The 15811-nt window shown below is 31.6% G+C and overlaps 1 protein-coding gene across 1 annotated transcript in view; it reads right to left on the reverse strand.

Moving 5' to 3' along the window:
• Window positions 1-989: 989 nt before the first annotated feature.
• AADACL2 (arylacetamide deacetylase like 2) overlaps window positions 990-15811 on the reverse strand; it is a 33900-nt gene continuing 19078 nt past the window's right edge. The window contains 5 exon segments of the mRNA XM_036219666.1: window positions 990-1402; window positions 1405-1558; window positions 2813-2865; window positions 3381-3512; window positions 6087-6309. Of these exon segments, the coding sequence (XP_036075559.1) occupies window positions 990-1402; window positions 1405-1558; window positions 2813-2865; window positions 3381-3512; window positions 6087-6309 (975 nt within the window).

Raw genomic sequence — 15811 nt, forward strand, 5'->3', positions numbered from 1 at the left:
TTACACAGCCCCAAATTTACTCAGCATTAAGAAAAGATACAGAACAGGGAAAACAACATCATGCAAAGAGCAGCATCACAGCACCCTCAGAAAATTAGATGCTGCTTATGATGTCCACTAATGGGAGTGCGTTTTAGTTGTGAGATTCATGTAGACTAACATGAGTCTGGGCCCCATCATCGCAAAGAAGCCAATAGGCCTGGTGATCGTTAGCATAAATATCTTGCTGGTTATACAGTTCTGGTCAGGGTAAATGATTCACTCTAGAATTCAGAGTAATAAAAAAAAAAAATTCCAACTTCTATGTACAATTGGCTAGCGAACTTGAATTAATAATCAGTATACAGCAATCAATGCAGTAACCCCATCTACCTTCAGGGTTGATGTTTCTAAAAGTTTGAGTAAGGGTCAAATAATTAGGCTTTTGAAAGATGTTAGCTTTTACTTTCTGTAAGCAAAAAAAAAAAAAAAGCAAAAAAAAAAACTAGCAGACTTTGTCTTAAATGAATAAAAATAATTAACTAACATAATTTACATTGAGTGGATACGATTAATATCTGGCCCATTAATTGAAAAGAAAAAGGCTTCAATATACTGTAGTGTCCCTCCCACATAAATGGCATTGCAATTTTCTTTTATTAAAATTTCTCCTCACTCACCACTACCATTTCTATCACTGCTTGGAAACTATCATGCCTATTTTGCCTATAATCAGACTTACTTTTGTACGTTACTATTATTAGTGTATATTTAGAATTTAGCAAGCAGAATAAATGGCATTTAATGGGATTAACACAGCAGACGTCTTCATTTTAGCAAGGTCTAAGATTAGGAAAATAAAGTAACTTGTTCAAAGACATAAAATAACCTACCTTGATTTAAACTTAGGTTTACCCAAAACTGAGTTCTGTCCATTAAACTCACAAACTTCAAAATACAACATTTGGATTACAATACTAACTAAATAATTAGCTATCTACATGTGCTATTTATAGATTTTCTTTTAGCCAACTAATATACTTATCTTTTATTCTAATGCCTAGACATAAATAAATTGGTAATGTCATGAATGATATTGATCCATGGATTCCATCTTCTATATGGACATGAGTAACTTTAATGTCCACATTTTGAAACCATGAGACATATATAAGTCCATCATCTCTTAGGATATCATATTGACAGGCGAGGATATAAGTTAATGGCAAATTATGTAACTGGGAATCATTGACTGCTGAGGGTGATAACCTACTATCCAAAAGTGCCGGATATGAAGAGTTAAGTCTCCCAAGAATTGGTTCAGTACATATTTGTTTTTATCTATATTTCTCGGGAAGGAGAGTACTCCAGCTAACCAATTTGAACAGGTGTCTTGATTCATGAGGCATATGTTAGGTTTTTATTGCTTGGTGTATCCAATTTTAATTGCCATTTCCCTTGACAGAACCAGACTATGTTCATATTCTCAGTGAGATGGCATAAAGAAATCAACTATCTGTAAGCCAAGGTAAAATAAAGCTTGTGCCTTAATTTTACTGTTAAATTGGATTACCTGTAGCTGAAAAAAATAAAATATGAATGTGTCAAAGACTCATTCTATAAGAGTGAATTTATTCCAATCATATGAGCAATTATGATGTAAATTATTATAAAACTGATACAGTAACTAAAGATTATTTTAATAATATTTATAATTTATTTTAGGGGCATTAAAATGTGTCATGTCACTCTCATCGGTAAAGTTACAATACACATGCATATACACATGTTTATTCACATAATAAATATTCATACATGTTTATATGACCACCAAATAAAAATATGAGATTCCTAGGGAAGATGACAAGCTATCTATGTTTAAAAACAATTTTGACCTAAAGTAACCTAAATGAGAAGAATGAATATAATAAAATATCAATGTCCAAACTTACATATTAACTATATTCAAAAGGAATTGAACGAAGTTAAAAAAAATTACTAATATATAGCTCACCTTTTGGAGAAAATAGTGTAGTATGATAGGAAAGAAACAGAGTAATTTATGAAAATTTAAAGGGCAGGAACAGACATGGAACACCGTATTTGGAGCTTTTCTTTCTTATCAGAGATAAGAGGCATCTAAAGTCTCAGCTATGAGATGAGAAGAGTCACCATACATAGCCTTTTCTTTTAGTCTTACACACTGTAAGAGAGAACCTACAATTAATCACGCAGGAGATACAGAGCAGCCTCCACAGCAATGACATCTGGATAAATGAATATACCTATTCCTACTCCACATGAAAGTCTCAGTATCTGGAGGGTATTTCTTAAAGTAAACTCCTCACCAAGTAGCTAATATATCAAATGAAGAGAATCAATTGAAATCCTAGCAGCACTTAATAAGAAGAAAGATTCTCAGCCAACCCCAAAAGGCACACTCAAGGCATAGCAAGTGCCACAACTTGAAAAGGAAAATGAGGAAACACAAAATTTCCTAATCCAACCCATCTCTTCTCAGGCTTGTAGCAGAAGTGATTCCACAAGAAGTGTTAGCAGCTTCTGCTGGTTCTAAAGGTATGCATTCCCCCACTTATGCTATTTTTGTTCTGTTTAAAAATGGTTTTGAAAATAGAAATTACGTATTGCAGCGGTCCCCAAACTTTTTGGCACCAGGGACTGGTTGGTGCTCCTATGAGAATCTAATGCCTGATGATCTGAGGTGGAGCTGAGGCTATGATGCTAATGCCGGGCAGCTGCTATAGATACAGATGAAGCTTCACTCGCTCACCCACCGCTCACCTCCTGCTGTGTGACCCAGTACCTAACGGGCCACAGACTGGTACCGCTCCATGGCCTGGGGTTTGGGACCCCTGATATATTGGACTAAGTTAATTTTTCAAATATTAATTATTTGAACAGTTATTGTTTAACTGCACTAGCAAGGGTTTTAACATACAGCCATTTTTCTTTTTTATAACAGTAGTAATTCCTCCATACAAGTATGACACGTGGCCCAAGTGGTATCTGATGACACTCTACTGGATTTAAAACATGGATTACAGTGATCTCAAGTGCTTGGCAGGCTTTATAATTCACCTAAGGAGAAAAACAAAGTCCTTGTCATATTAAATAGTAGTTCCTACACATTATTTTACCTTTCTTAAAATTGATGACTAAATAACAGCTTTAGCATATATTTTTAATGTCTCCTCAGTGCCTCTAAAACCACATCTGTCAAAAGGTAATAATAAAAATAAAAAATAAAAAAAGGTTGTCTTTTTTTATTTTTGCCATTTTACAGTTTAAAATATAAGACAAGTTAAAACTGTAACTGAAAGAAAATTATTCTGTGTTAGAATTATAGTGTGTGTGATATAAATAAATATAACACATAATACACATCTGTTGCGTCACGGTTGCTGTCAAAGCATTCCTAGAACTATCACCTGAAATACAGATTCGTGCAGGGTCCACTCCATATTTTATGAGAATTTTATCCTGTAGAAAGAATTTGACAACAGAAACGACATCTTCATGGGAAACAGGAAATTAATATTGAGAATGCATAAAGAGTTCAGGGAAATGAATGTTAAATATAATCAAAATAAGAATTTAAAAAAGAGTGGGAGTATAAAATGATACCACATAGGAAAATAGGAATACGGGAGTCAGTACTTGGATGCCGTGTTAAAGATTTCTTTTTCAACAGGGGATGGATGTTACCAAAAATATTAATAAGTCATATTACAAAGGGAAAGTCAGAAAAGAGGAATACAGACAAGGAAATTGTGGTGAATAAGCAGAGAAGAAGCAACACAAAAAAATCTAAATAGTAAAAAAAAATTTTTGAAGTATGGACAGAAAGAAAAGGATATTTAAGAAGTAAGGTAGACAAAATTGGTTATTATATGTGGAAAATAAAGGACAATAAGTAATTGGCCATTACGGACATTTACTGATAAAACGTATGTGAGAAATATTTTCTTTGCTTATTTTGTTAAGGTTGTTGTTTTTGCTATTATTTTTCTGAAACCATTGGAAGGTAGATGTGATACATTCTGTTTGGTCATGTTAAGCCTGAATTATCTGGGGGTCATCCAGGTGTACTGCCACACTCAGTAGTTGTATATATTGATCTGTAATTTAGGACTATTATTATAGTTGGAGATACAGCTCTGAAAGTCAGCAGCATGGGTGTGGGGGTAGAGTTGAAAAGTTTAAAGAACAAAATAAGAGAGCATGTAGAGTCATAAACTAAAGAAAGGAATATTGAGGAACATGAACACTTGTAAAGTATAAAGATAGAGCCTGATTTTATGTTTGTTTATACTTGTTTTGTTTTAAATAGGGAGTTGCTAATGAAAGAAAGGGGGAGAGGCAAAAATTAGTTCAAAGAAATTGGTTTTAAAGAAACCAAGGGAGCAGATTTCAGTAAAGCAGAGGAGAGTGGTCATTCTCAAATTTTACAACTTAAAGAATTATTCAAAAGGTGAAAACAATGTTCAAAATATACAGAAATGAGTCTGAAAAAGAAAAGAGAGTGATCAAGGACTACCTAGAGAGACAGATTTGAGAACAAGAGAGATCAAGGAAAAAGAGATTGTAACATTTTTAGAAATCAATAGAAAAGACACTTGTAGGTAGAAGAATAAAAGAGAAACACTAAAAAAAAATAATAATAATAATAGAAAGAAATATGATCCAAAGTAGAGAGATTAAACTTTGCTGAAAGGTAAAAATGCCTTTTACCTAGGATGTAAGTGGAAAGAAGTAAAGTTAAGGATTAATATGGTGCTGATAAATTTTAAGGAAATATGAAGTGGGGGGTGGCGGGAGTGGGGGTCGGATGGAGGAATGGCGTGGTGCTGAATTATGAACGTACTGAGGGAGGAAGAGTCGAGAGACTAGGAAAGAGAGTGGAAGGTTTAGAAGTGTCATTGGCATGAAGGAAGAGAACCAACTACCTACAAGAGGCAGCATCTTAAGTCATGTTGAGGGCAGGTGGGACTACTCACCAGAGGTGTGAGTGTTAATCAGTGGGTCCTGCTGGCAGGCCTAGGTTTGGCTACCGCTTCGAGCACTTGCTGAGAGTAGGACTTTGAACAAGTTGCTTAACCATTGTGTCCACCTCTTACCTCTAAAACTATGAAAATAATACCCATCCTAAAAATGTGCTTACCTAGTAAAATAAAAGTTGACTGCCTACCGGATTACAGTAGCATTTGCAATTGTTTTGCAATACTAACAGAACCAAAAATCAGTGTATAGTGACTCAGGTGTAGATTCTTTGAAGAAAAGAATCTTATCATTTGCTTCTTATGTCTTCTGAGTATGATTTCCTTTGTACTCTGTATGGTGACTCTGTAGTACCAACAGTCTAAAAGTAACTGTGTGTCTATGTGTGTGAGTGAGTATGTATGTATGTATGTTTAAGTGTGCCTGAGCTTGTGTCTGTGCATGTTTGGGAGTCTGAGTGTGTGTATGCATTGCACTTGTGTGTCTTAGCTACGCCACTGCACCTCTTGGAATCATCTTTAAACATTAGATTGGAAAAGACTTTAAGAGAAGATCTGATTACTCAGTTCCATTTTATCTTTTTAAGTTCAAAATTATGTGTTGGATTCTAAGCCTCAACGTGATAAGTATTGTTGCATCACAGTCCAAATATAACATGTACTTGCTACTTGGAAGCTGCAAATAGTGTCACTTCTGATTCAACATTCAAAATTTGTTCACTTCTGCTTTTTTGAATGGATCACATCATTTTGCAATTTCACACTCAAATTTTAAGTTTACTACTTGAACTTCCCATTTGACACAGTCAGTGTAACTTTATTTGAAGATAAAGGTTTTTTTTAATAAACATCTCATCTAAAATTTTAATGATTTTAGTTGCCAACAAGTACATGAAGAAAAATATGTCTGAACCATGATTGATATAGTCTGTTTCTCTGCTTAGATACATACACATACTAACAAATATAAATATCAACAAAAGTTCTGCCAATTATAAATATATCTATACACACAATATATATATTTGATTATAAATATATATAATGTGCAACACACACACACACATTGCTTATATAAAATGGACTTACTACAACTTCCCCAAACAAACACACCACCATGAATAAAAATTACAGCTCATCTCTGGCTTTTTGACTTCCTCTTTTGCAAGTATAAACATGCTGGAATGTCACTAAAGGTTGTATCTGTCACTGTAACATTTTCATATGAAATTGGTTGCATACAATCCATTTTCACTAATGTGGAAAATAATTCATCCTATCTTATAAGACCTGTATTTTCCAACAACATAGACTATTAAAACAAAACAAAATTTAAAACATTAAACATTTTGACTTTTAGTAATAACAAATGCATAAAAGGTGTAATCAAAAAGGAAAAGTAAATAATATAATAATACTATAGAGGTCTTACTGCACATCATAATACATGTATCACTGTTGCTTCTAGACACATCTCAAGTATATAGTGTATTAGAATAAGACCGATCTCATTTAAATGTCACCAATTTACTGGCAGGTTATTTTACATTGGTCTACTTATTTTTAAATGTAAACTTCTACCTGAAAAAATATCTGCAAAGTAACAAATTTTATACTTCTTCGTAAGCATATTCTCAATATTTTTATTTTATTTCATTGGTCGTTTAATTTAATTTAAAATTTTAGAAACCCTCTGGATAATCACATTACTAATAAAGATATCTCAATTTTTTTCAACTACAAATAGGTTCCTTTTTGTTAAAAAAAAAACACACTGGGAGGAAAAATAATGCTATTTTTAATTTTATGCCATTAAAATAAATCTCTAGTATTTTTGGTAAGTTTTCTAACATTCTTGTAATGTTTCACTAAATAGTTCATATAAAATGAATCTTTATTGTGTGAGCAAAGAATATTACAAAGCATTTATTATTATAGCTATCTGAGGTTACTAAAATGTTACCAGCTTTTAAAATCACCTAATTCATCTGCTTGAACGATGAGGATACTGAGACTTAGAAAGTTCAAGTTATTGACCAAACTTAGCTAGCAATTAGAAAAGCAAGATTTAAATTCATTTTTCTAGACTAGAATTATATGCACTACATATACTCCTCTACATATAAATAATTGCTAAATTATATTTTAAAAATAGCCTACAAGAAATTAAAGGCAAGAGAGATTATCAAGTGCTTGAGTAATCAGGAAAGGTTCTGTGATAGGAAGAACTTGACTTTGAACCTAAAAAATGACAGTTGCATGAGAAGTAATGATGAGAAGTGACATGCTGGTTGACGTGATATAGTCTAGAAGCAGCCATTTTGACACACTAAGTAGTTTTAAAAAGTATCATTAAGGTTTCAACTTAAAACACATACACACATAATAATACACACACACACACACACACACACACACACACACACACATAATTTTTTCAAGCATTTGTAAAGCAGACAACCACATCCAATTACAAAGATAAGCTTAGAAAGAGGCAAGGTCAGAGAGATAATAGCATTTTCTGTGTTGTAGACAACTGTTGCCTAAGCGGACATAAATATACTTTCTTTTGGTAACAATGTCCAGTCCACTTTAGGGAAGTACCATCTCCCACTAGTTGAAGTCTTTCATGGGCCATTTGATCCAGGGGAAAACCACTTATTAGTTAAGAGGTGAGAATGTAACCCCAAGGCAGGCTGAGTGTATTCTCCCTGAAATTGGATCTTAAGCAGAAAGACAAAGAATGGGAGCAGTTAGAGAAGAATTATCCCCATACTGGCAATCTTGTGGAGATTTATTTCTGGCTCCTGACTTGTCTAGTGTTGTGACTTCTTTGGCAACTAGGATTTCAACTTTCCTCCAATTCTATAGGCTTCCAAAATCTTACAAAAATCGCTTATTTTAAAAAAATTATTATTATTGCAATCACTATTAGTATTTTCTTAAATTAGCCATAATTACAGTCACTTTCTTTTTTTACTAGTGAAACAACAACAATAAAAGCCCAAAACAAAACCCAACTCTGTATGTTGCGGTCAGGTCTCAGGAGAGGTTAAGACTTGGAGAGTGGCTTGGTGGTAGACTGGGGGGATCCATTTTGTGCATTATTGGTAACAAAAAATTGTCGTTTCAAAAAAAATGATGTTATTTTCATCTAGGATATTGGTATGAATAGATTAAAATGTCATCAAAAAGAACTATTATTCAAAATACTAGAAATTTGTTACAAGAGTGATTTTCAGGGACTCTCACCACATACACACAGAAGATAACTGTAAGGAGATGGATATGCTAATTAGCTTAACTATAGTAATCATTTACTATGTATAGGCATATTAAAATAATCTTGTATACATTAAATATATCTAATTTTTATTAAAAAGAGGATTTTTTATTTCCTATGATTTGGCAATTTTTTAATATCATTCTATTGTTGATTTTTAGTTTAATTATATTATGGTCAGAGAACATATTTTCTGTGATTTCTTTTAAATTTACTTGGTTTTATGGCCTAGAATATGGTATATCTTAGTAAAATTTCCATATGTATTTGAAAGAAATCTATATTCTGCTATTGTTATGTACAGTATTCTACAAATATCAATTAAATGAAATTGTCCAAATGTTTTAGAACTCTAATAATTTTCTCTCTATATTTCTATCACTTACCAAGTAAGAAGTATTGACATTCATAATTATGTGGATTATCTATTTCTCTATTCCATTTCATCATTTTTGCCTCATATATTTCAGAGCCCTGTTAAGTATTATTTATCTTGCATTACTGTCTTGGTGAATTGATTTTTATAATTATGTAATATGTCTTTAACCCTCATCACTCATTAGTTGTCTATTTTTTATTTTGTTGCTCGTGATTTCTGTATAATCTTCAAAAAAATCATCGCTAAGATCAAAGAAGTTTTTATTCCAGAAGTTTTTATGGTTTCTGGTCTTACATTTAAGTTGTCATCCATTATGAATTGATTTTGCATATGGTGTAGGAGTTCAGTTTCATTCATTTGCATATGGATATCAAGTTTTCCATTTGTTGAAAAAACTATTCTTTCTCATTGTGTGTTCTTGTCTTTGTCAAAAATTATTACACCATATATGCCATGATTATTTCTGTGCTCTGTATTTTGTTTCATTGATCTATTTAATGTCTGTTTTATGCCAATACCATACTGTTTTGATCATTGTAGCTTTGTAATACAGTTTAAAATCAGGAAGTATGCTACTCCTACTCTGTTCTTTCTCAAGATTGTTTTAGCTATTCAGAATCTTTTGTGGTTCCATATGAATTTTAGAATTGTTTGTTCTACTGTTGTAAAAAATTCCATTGGAATTTTGATAGGTATTGCAGAAAATCTGTATACCACTTTGGGAAGTATAGACATTTTAACAATACTAAAATTTCCAATTCGTTAACACAGGTTGTCCTTCCATTTACTTGTGTCTCCTTCAATTTCTGTCACCAATATTTTGAGGTTTTCAGTGTTAAAACAAATTCTGACTTATGTGTCACAGACAAATTGTCAGGGAAAATTAGAGAATAATTTTACCTGAGCAAAAATAAAAATACAACATGTCCAAATTTCTGTAATATACCAATTTTACACAATAGCTACCTGAAAATAGAAGACACAACAATATTTTCTAACTCATTTCACTGACCTGGCATTATCTTGTTACTGAAATCAGAAAGACATTACAAAGAAAAAAAATTATAAATCAATATAGAAGAAAAAGTTCGAACAAAATATTAAGTCAAATTCAACAATATAAAAAAGGATAATTTATTACAATCAATATCAAAATTTATATGTTAAAATGTTATTAAGGAAATACAAAGGTATATCTCAATGTGATAGTTCTTCATGATTATTAGAATCACATTTTAAAGGAAAACTGAAAATAATAAATGCAGGTAGAGATGCAGGACAACTAGAACTTTTACATATTGCTGGTATAAATGCAAAATGGCACAACCTCTTTGGAAAATTGGTAGTTTTCTACCAAATATGCACTTGTAATATGACCCAGCATATTTAGCTCTAGGTATCTACCCAACAGAGATTAGAATTATTTCACACAAAATCCTATATATTAATGATTTAGCAGCTTTTTTTAATATCCATTCCAAAATGGAAACAACCCAAATAACCTTCAACTGTTTATTGTGGACAAACTGTGATACATCTATATAATAAAATACTACGTCGTTTTAGAAATGATTTAACTCTTGATACTCTCAATGACATGGATTACTCTCAAGTGCATTATGCTGAGTGAAATGTATTAAGCTAGACTCAAAAGTCCACAAGAATCCATTTATATGAAATAATGGAAAGGACAAACTTTGAAGACATAAAGAATCAGTGGTTACCAGGTTTTAAGAGCAGTAAGAATTTAATAAAAAGGGCAGCATGAAGGTGATTTCGAGGAGTTGTATTTTCATATCTTTCCTGTTGGTTATGTGAATCGATATATATGTTAAATCTCATATAACTATATGACCAAAATAATGAATTTTACTGTACACAAAGTTAAAATTAAATTTAAAATTTGGCACACTGATAAAAAAAAATCAGAGTCAGAATCTAGACTGTCTGAGTTTGATTCCCTGTTCTACAAATTATTAACTCTAAGTCTTTGGTTTAGTTTTTTCCTGTGCCTCATTTTCTTCATCTATAAAATGACAATAATAACAGTGACTTCTTCAAAGTGCAACTGTAAACATTAAATAATACTTTTAAGGAAATTAAAGTAGCACAGGGTACATTGTAAGTATTAATAAATTTTAGCTTTTATCATTATTAATATATATTGAAATATTTTAAATATTTTCATTGCTAGTTGAAGATAATTATAGTGAAAAACCTTTCAATTTTAAAATGACATTTTATAGATTTGAGTCCTTATCTCTCATGACTTCTGTCATGGAGTAGATGCTGACTACCTCTACTGAATGATAATCAGCTACCATTTTAGACATTACTAAGTGTTATTTTGGAACACATGTCCTCTTATTCTCGTAGTAATGCTGCAACATGTTGATTAGACTTCTCACTTTACAGTTAAAAACACTGAGCTACAAAAAGATTAAGTAAACTCTTTAAGATCTGATTGGCTTTCAAGCTCATGTTTTCTTCTACTTGGTGCTATCTATAATTTGAATGTGTAACTGCATAGTCTTAAATTTTTCCCACATCATTTTATCAAGCACTGTGATGTTTCCTGATGTATATTTTTTAAAAATAACATCTTTAGTAATCACTTGAGTCACTGTAATTCAGTCACGACATTAATAAAATTGTTACCCTTGAAAGAAGTAGAAGCCGATCATGACTAGTATTATCTATCTATCTATCTATCTATCTATCTATCTATCTATCTATCTATCATCTATCTAATCTATCATCCCTTTATCATCTATTCTTCTATCTGTCATCATCATTTACCACCTAAAATGCACATATACGCAAATAGATGAAGTCAGTTCTATTTCAGATGTGCAGTGTCTTAATTCTGTTTTGCATTTGATAAAAAGTTGAATTCTACAATTACATGTTTTCAGAATGTGTTGTGGTAAGGAAATAAACATTAGTTACTTTGAAGTTTAAGGATATATGAGCTATTCAGAAAGATAAGATAGGAATTTCTCTGTAGGGCTGACACTTGCACATGTTCCTTTTCCTCTATTGCCAGTGAATGAAAAGGTGAAGTATTAAAAGGAAAAAGCATGAGATGCCCCAGGTATTTAGTTTGACAGATTTGTCATCTGTGCTTGGTAGCATACTAAGCAGCATCTTTTCGTATATGAGGCATTGCTTTCTCTGATCATTTACGGCCCGTTGATGCATGCTTCCTAAAACTTCCTATTATCACTATCATCTTTAAGGGCTCAAGATAACAGCTTTTTCTTTTTTGACAGGGGAATATTATAATTTCAGCGAGATAGAATTTGGTTCAAATTCTGGTCTTGTCACAAATATATCTAAAATCTAGCAACATAAGATTGAAGATAGACAAAAGCAGTGGTTTTCAAAGAGTTGTCTTCGAATTCTTGTGGATCTCTGAAACATGTTTAATGGGTGTGCATAATACTATGATATTTCCTGCCTTTTATTTTTACTCTGAAATTCCCTCATGATTATGCAGTGACGTTTTCTAGAGGATACATGACATGTAATATTGCAACAGATTAAATGCAAAAGCAGATATGAGAATCCAGCTGTCTTCCATAGAGAGACAGTGAAGAGATTTGCAAAAATGGAAGATAATGCCACTATTAACTAATTTTTCTTGTCTTAAAAAATACATTTAGTGTTGATAAAATATATTATTTTTGTTAACCTTTAGTAAGTTTATTATTATGATCATTCTATTAAGTGAATGAATTTCTAACGAGATCAGTTTCTAATGCAGTAAATATTGATAAATATTACATCGAAAAAGCTATTTGAGGTCTGAATAACTTAAAGAGTATAAGGAGTTCCTGAGACCAAAAAGTTTGAAAAACACTGAGAAAGAGAAAGACATTAAAATAGTAAAGGTACTAAATAGACATCAAAATATAAAAATATAATATATACATGTAAATATTAAGAGAATGTATGAAACTAAGTTTCCTCAGAAATGTCAAATATAAAGTGTTTAGCAAATCTTCAAATTTTTCACTTAGACAGCACCATTCTTATCAAAATATATCATCTATTTGTGTTTAGATATAGACTCCTATCAGCAAGAATTTTACTTTTCCCTGCTTTGTACAGATTCAGATAAGTTTGTTAAAGATTACATCAAACAATTTGATATCATTTAAATTAATAATATTTAATATTATTAAAATATTAATATTGTTTGGTTGATTTATTCTAAAAGAAAATCAAAGTCTCTTTCAAAGTACTAATTGAAAGAAAGTTTGCATGTACTTCTAACAAGTCATCCCAGTTCCTTGGAAAAAAACATTACCATAAGTGAAGTAGTTTTCATAAAAGCATCCAAGACCCCTACTTTTTAGGGTTCTTCAATGTTTTCTGGTATTGGTCTATGAATATAATAAGCAATGGCAATACAAGCCAATCCAAAGCACAGAGTTTTATACCCCCATGGTATTCTTTCACAACCTTTGTACAGTAATGATTTAATGTCACCCAGTATTTACTGAATGCTAAGTGGTAGATCAAAAGTAGATGACAAACTCTCTCAGGTAATATGACCATTTTGACAATAATGACCTAACATTCAGTTCCAAGATAAACAGTGACCACAGCAGGTGGTTCAACAATTATATACTCTATCTGAAAAACAGTTCACAATACAGCCTAGAAAGTATGCAAACAATTCAAAATGTTGGCAGAGGTTCTTTCATCCTGTGACACTATCATCATCCCAGGACAATAAGTGTTGTTAAAGAGTCTCAGCAGAGCACTAGATAAACCATGCAGTCTCTCCCATTAGTATTTTGTAAGATTAGTGAGAAGAGGTTAAAAAAATTGTTCAGGTAATATTCAGTCAACCTCAAGGCTAATACCTTTGGCATATATCAGTAACAAAATTAAAATTCACTGTGATCAACTGAACTTTAGACAAAAGGAGAGGAACTTGGTATTATTGTCCAAGTTCCAGAATTAATTAATCCAGTCCAGAATATTTATGAAGTATTTACCTTATGTTAAACACGAAAAATTTCAATCTATGTAGTTATATAATTTCAAAAAAAGTATTTATTTAGCAAATATTTATTGTATGCCTTATATATCAGGCATGCAAATTACTAATATGAAAAATGGTACAAAATTGAGTGAAACATGATATTTGTCTATTCATTTGTGGTGCTTTATCTCTCTGATTTACATTTTCTTAAACTATTTTTGGAAATTTTGTTATAGAATAGTTTCTCTGCTCATTTTGCAACGGAAGTTGTTACTATAATTACTGTATCATCTCCATGTCATAATTTCTTACTGTAACCCTCTTTTATTGTCAGCCTAAGCACCAGACTGATAGGAAAGAAAGTTCATTCTTTAAATCAACTGAAGAATAAGAACCACATGGGTGGAAGATGATAAGAAGGCTGAAAATAAGCTGAATATGCACAGTCCAACATGTGCATATGAGTCAACATTTTGAAATATCTAATTCATTTTTCATGCTCTTCTTTCCCCATCTTCTCTGATTTACATGAAACTTTATTAGACTTGCCCTTCTCCTCATCTAGATGGCAAGGCTCTTCTTATCTTAATTTCTCAAGGATAGGATGTACTATTAAAAAATAAAAAATAATTTACAAATTCTTCCTACCTTTGTATTTTGAAATCCAAGTTCTTATGTTAATAGAAAGAACTCTTGATAAATACATGAAATTATATTATTGATTGAGATATGGAAGAGCTTCAAATGCAGAAATATTTCTCCTTGGTTGATGATTCTTCCTCATGGGACTCTTGCATATGGGATAGTGGCGAGGCAGGCAGGTAGCCATATTGAAAGCAGAGAAAGAAGAGGATCATAGAAAGAAAAAAAATGAAGATAAAATCAAATGTTTTTCTTCTAATTCTTAATTGATCTAATAGATAACTGTTCAAATTAATAAGAGCAATAACATATTAAATCATTATAACATATGGATAAGTGAAATTAATGGGAAGGATTAATTGAGAACACTGTGTTTAAGGTACCTATAGTAACAGTGAAGTGGTATAGCATTATTTGAAAGTAGACACAAACAGTTGTGAATATATATTCCAAACCCTAGTGCAACCACTAAAAGATTTTTTAAAGAAGTATGATTGATATGCTAAGAGAAGAGAGAAAAAGGAATAATATAAGATGCTTCGTTAAAACCAGAGAAGGCAGAAAAGAGGGAAGAACACAAGAAACAAAGAAAAGTGCAATGAATAACAAATAATTACAAACATGGCATAAATAGGTAATATAACTATATTAATAATCACTTTGCTGTGAATGGTCTAAATAACAAATTAAAAGACAGGTGTCAGGGTGAGTAAACAAACAAACTTGATTATATGTTGTTTACAAGCAACCCACTTTAATTGTAAAGACACAGACAGATTCAAAGTAAAGGGATAGAGATACACCATGCTAATACTGATCAAAAGAAACATGTATTCACTGTGTTAATTTTATACAAAATAGATTTCAGAACAAGACAACTTATCGGGATAAATAAAGTCATTACATAGTGATAAAAGGATCAGTTTCCAAGAAGACCATTATAATCCTGAACATGTTAGCCCTAACAACAGAACATCAAAATATGCTATGCAAAAAATGATAGATTTGCACAGTTAAATAGACAAATCGACTGCATCAATTAAAGACCTCAACACCTCTCTGTCAGGAATTGACAGATCCAGCAGACAGAAAATCAATAAGGATATAGTTAAACTGAACAACATCATCAATTAAATATCTTATGGATATTTATGGAAAACTTCATTCAATCGCAGCAGAATACACATTCTTCTCAAGCTCTTACAAAATATTCACCAAGATAGAACACCTTATGGTCCATAAAACACATTTAAACAAATTTTTAAAAATAGGAATCATACAAAGTATGCTCAGACTACAATGGAATTAACCTAGAAATCCATAACAGGATGATAGCTGAAAAATCCCAAATATTTGGAGATGAAACAACATATTCATAAATAAAAACATGGGTCAAAGAAGAAGTCTCAAGTAAAATTAAAAATATTTTGAACTAAATGAAATAAAAATATATCAAAATTCAAAATTTATGAGATGTAGCAAATGCGGTACACACTTAGAGAAAAACTTGTAAC

This window comes from Rousettus aegyptiacus, unplaced genomic scaffold, assembly GCF_014176215.1.
Source record: "Rousettus aegyptiacus isolate mRouAeg1 unplaced genomic scaffold, mRouAeg1.p scaffold_m13_p_4, whole genome shotgun sequence".
NCBI classification, from domain to species: domain Eukaryota; kingdom Metazoa; phylum Chordata; class Mammalia; order Chiroptera; family Pteropodidae; genus Rousettus; species Rousettus aegyptiacus.